Genomic DNA, 2,097 nt, shown 5'->3' on the forward strand with positions numbered 1-2,097 from the left:
GGATGAAAGCTAAACGCGCCTCATATAACGCTCGCTGAGCGGCGACTCCGACACGCCCTCAGAAACAGCGAGCTGCAGCACACAGCTCTCCTCTCCCTTCCAAACACTAGCTACCCTCCAGGCAGTCAGTGGACAGAAAGTTGTTCCTGTGATGTAGAGACAGAGCTCAGTTAAAACTTTATGGATACAGATTAATAACTCACCGCTCTGAAACTCTCGCTCCAGTACGGCTGAACCCGAGCCGTTTACCGGCTTCTCGCCGACCCGCCCTTCTCTGCTTCTGATTGGCTAGTAGTCCTTAACTAGGAACTGAGCATGTGCAACTCCCAACAAAGATCATTTAGAGACAAGATGTATCACTCCATAGCTAAAACGAAACCTCCAACACAGGCTGAAAAGAGGAGCTGCAGCAATGTGCAGTATGACAAACATATAACCATGTAAACCTGCTCTGGTACAACCTCTAAATAAGATGAGGAACCTGAGCAGAATACCACCTCTTTAAAAACACTGCAGCACCACAAAAACCACAGCATGTAGAGACGGGCTGTGTTAGCGATCCTTTGTCACGTTAATCACATGACTTAAATAATTATAATAAAAGCAGACCCATCACTTCTCTCCTGAAAACATTCATGACTTGTTGACCCTGCCGTTCTTCTCCGCCCTCTCCGGCTTCCTCCGCCTCACAGCAGGTTAACGTTACGGTAGCTGGGTGTTGAAAGCTGCTGACAGACGCTAACGCTGCCCGTTGCTAAATTAGACACAGAGCTAATGGCGTGTTTATCAGTGGAGCGCCAACGTTAATGAGCCGTTAAAGTGACGTATTCTAAATATATCTGCGAGCCGCCTGTCTGCAGTTACAGTCTGTCTGAAATGATTAAACCAGAGCGGACATGTGAATAAACGTGAGCTGAACAAGAATCTAACGGCTTCCTGTAGCTGCTTTCTGTGGGACGCTGTAACGCCTCTGGTCATGTAGTATCAGATGCTTTCAGCAGCAGCTCACTGTAGACGGCACGTTTCAGAGCGGCTGGTGGTCCAGAGATAAAGTAGATGTGAAGATGCTACAGTGAATGTGGTTATTAGGGCAGAGTGAAAAAAAGCCAGCGCTTCTTCTCTTTCATCTGTTTACAGCTGCACCTTCCTGCAGTTCAGTTGTTTTATTAACACATAATCTACTCAGGAAACAGAGCAGCTTTCAGCATCGGCCTGTTCCAACTGCATACAGGAGAGGGCGCTGCTATCCAAATCTAAAGATCAGCACCCCCAAAAACCCTCTGTACTGTTATTACTGTGTACTAGAATTACTGTGTACTAGTATTACTGTGTATTATTATTACTGTCTACTAGTATTACTGTGTACTATTATTACTGTGTATATTACTGTGTACTATTATTATTGTGTTTTTATATATACATATATACATATATAGTACAGGTGTGTAGTATTACTGTGTAGTTTGTGTTTGGAACACGACGACACTCTAATCTGTGTATTGGTAATCTTTTTATTGGTTCAGATTTCGGGGGCGGGGCTTCATCTCGCAGCATCTCTGAACCAGACCAGGACCTGGACCGAGAGGTAAAACATGTACACCTGCAGCAGGTGGCAGGTTAGCTGCTGTTAGCAGCAGCTGCTGTTAGCAGCAGCTGCTGGTAGCTGCTGGTAGCTGCTGGTAGCAGTAGCTGCTGGTAGCTGCTGGTAGCTGCTGGTAGCTGCTGGTAGCAGTAGCTGCTGGTAGCTGCTGGTAGCTGCTGGTAGCAGTAGCTGCTGGTAGCTGCTGGTAGCAGTAGCTGCTGGTAGCAGTAGCTGCTGGTAGCTGCTGGTAGCTGCTGGTAGCAGTAGCTGCTGGTAGCTGCTGGTAGCTGCTGGTAGCTGCTGGTAGCTGCTGGTAGCTGCTGGTAGCAGTAGCTGCTGGTAGCAGTAGCTGCTGGTAGCTGCTGGTAGCTGCTGGTAGCAGTAGCTGCTGGTAGCAGTAGCTGGTAGCTGCTGGTAGCAGTAGCTGCTGGTAGCTGCTGGTAGCAGTAGCTGCTGGTAGCTGCTGGTACAGTAGCTGCTGGTAGCTGCTGGTAGCAGTAGCTGCTGGTAGCAGT

General features: G+C 48.1%; 1 protein-coding gene across 3 annotated transcripts in view; it reads left to right on the plus strand.

Annotated features, from left to right (window-relative positions):
• Nucleotides 1–2,097, plus strand: part of cdc42bpb (CDC42 binding protein kinase beta (DMPK-like)) — a 49,021-nt gene that overhangs the window by 43,940 nt on the left and 2,984 nt on the right. For all 3 annotated transcript variants that reach the window (XM_046060768.1, XM_046060770.1, XM_046060769.1), the window contains one exon: nucleotides 1,524–1,585. In XM_046060768.1, the coding sequence (XP_045916724.1) occupies nucleotides 1,524–1,585 (62 nt within the window). The remainder of the gene's footprint in view (nucleotides 1–1,523; nucleotides 1,586–2,097) is intronic.

The sequence above is a fragment of the Micropterus dolomieu genome, linkage group LG10, assembly GCF_021292245.1.
Source record: "Micropterus dolomieu isolate WLL.071019.BEF.003 ecotype Adirondacks linkage group LG10, ASM2129224v1, whole genome shotgun sequence".
NCBI classification, from domain to species: Eukaryota; Metazoa; Chordata; class Actinopteri; order Centrarchiformes; family Centrarchidae; genus Micropterus; species Micropterus dolomieu.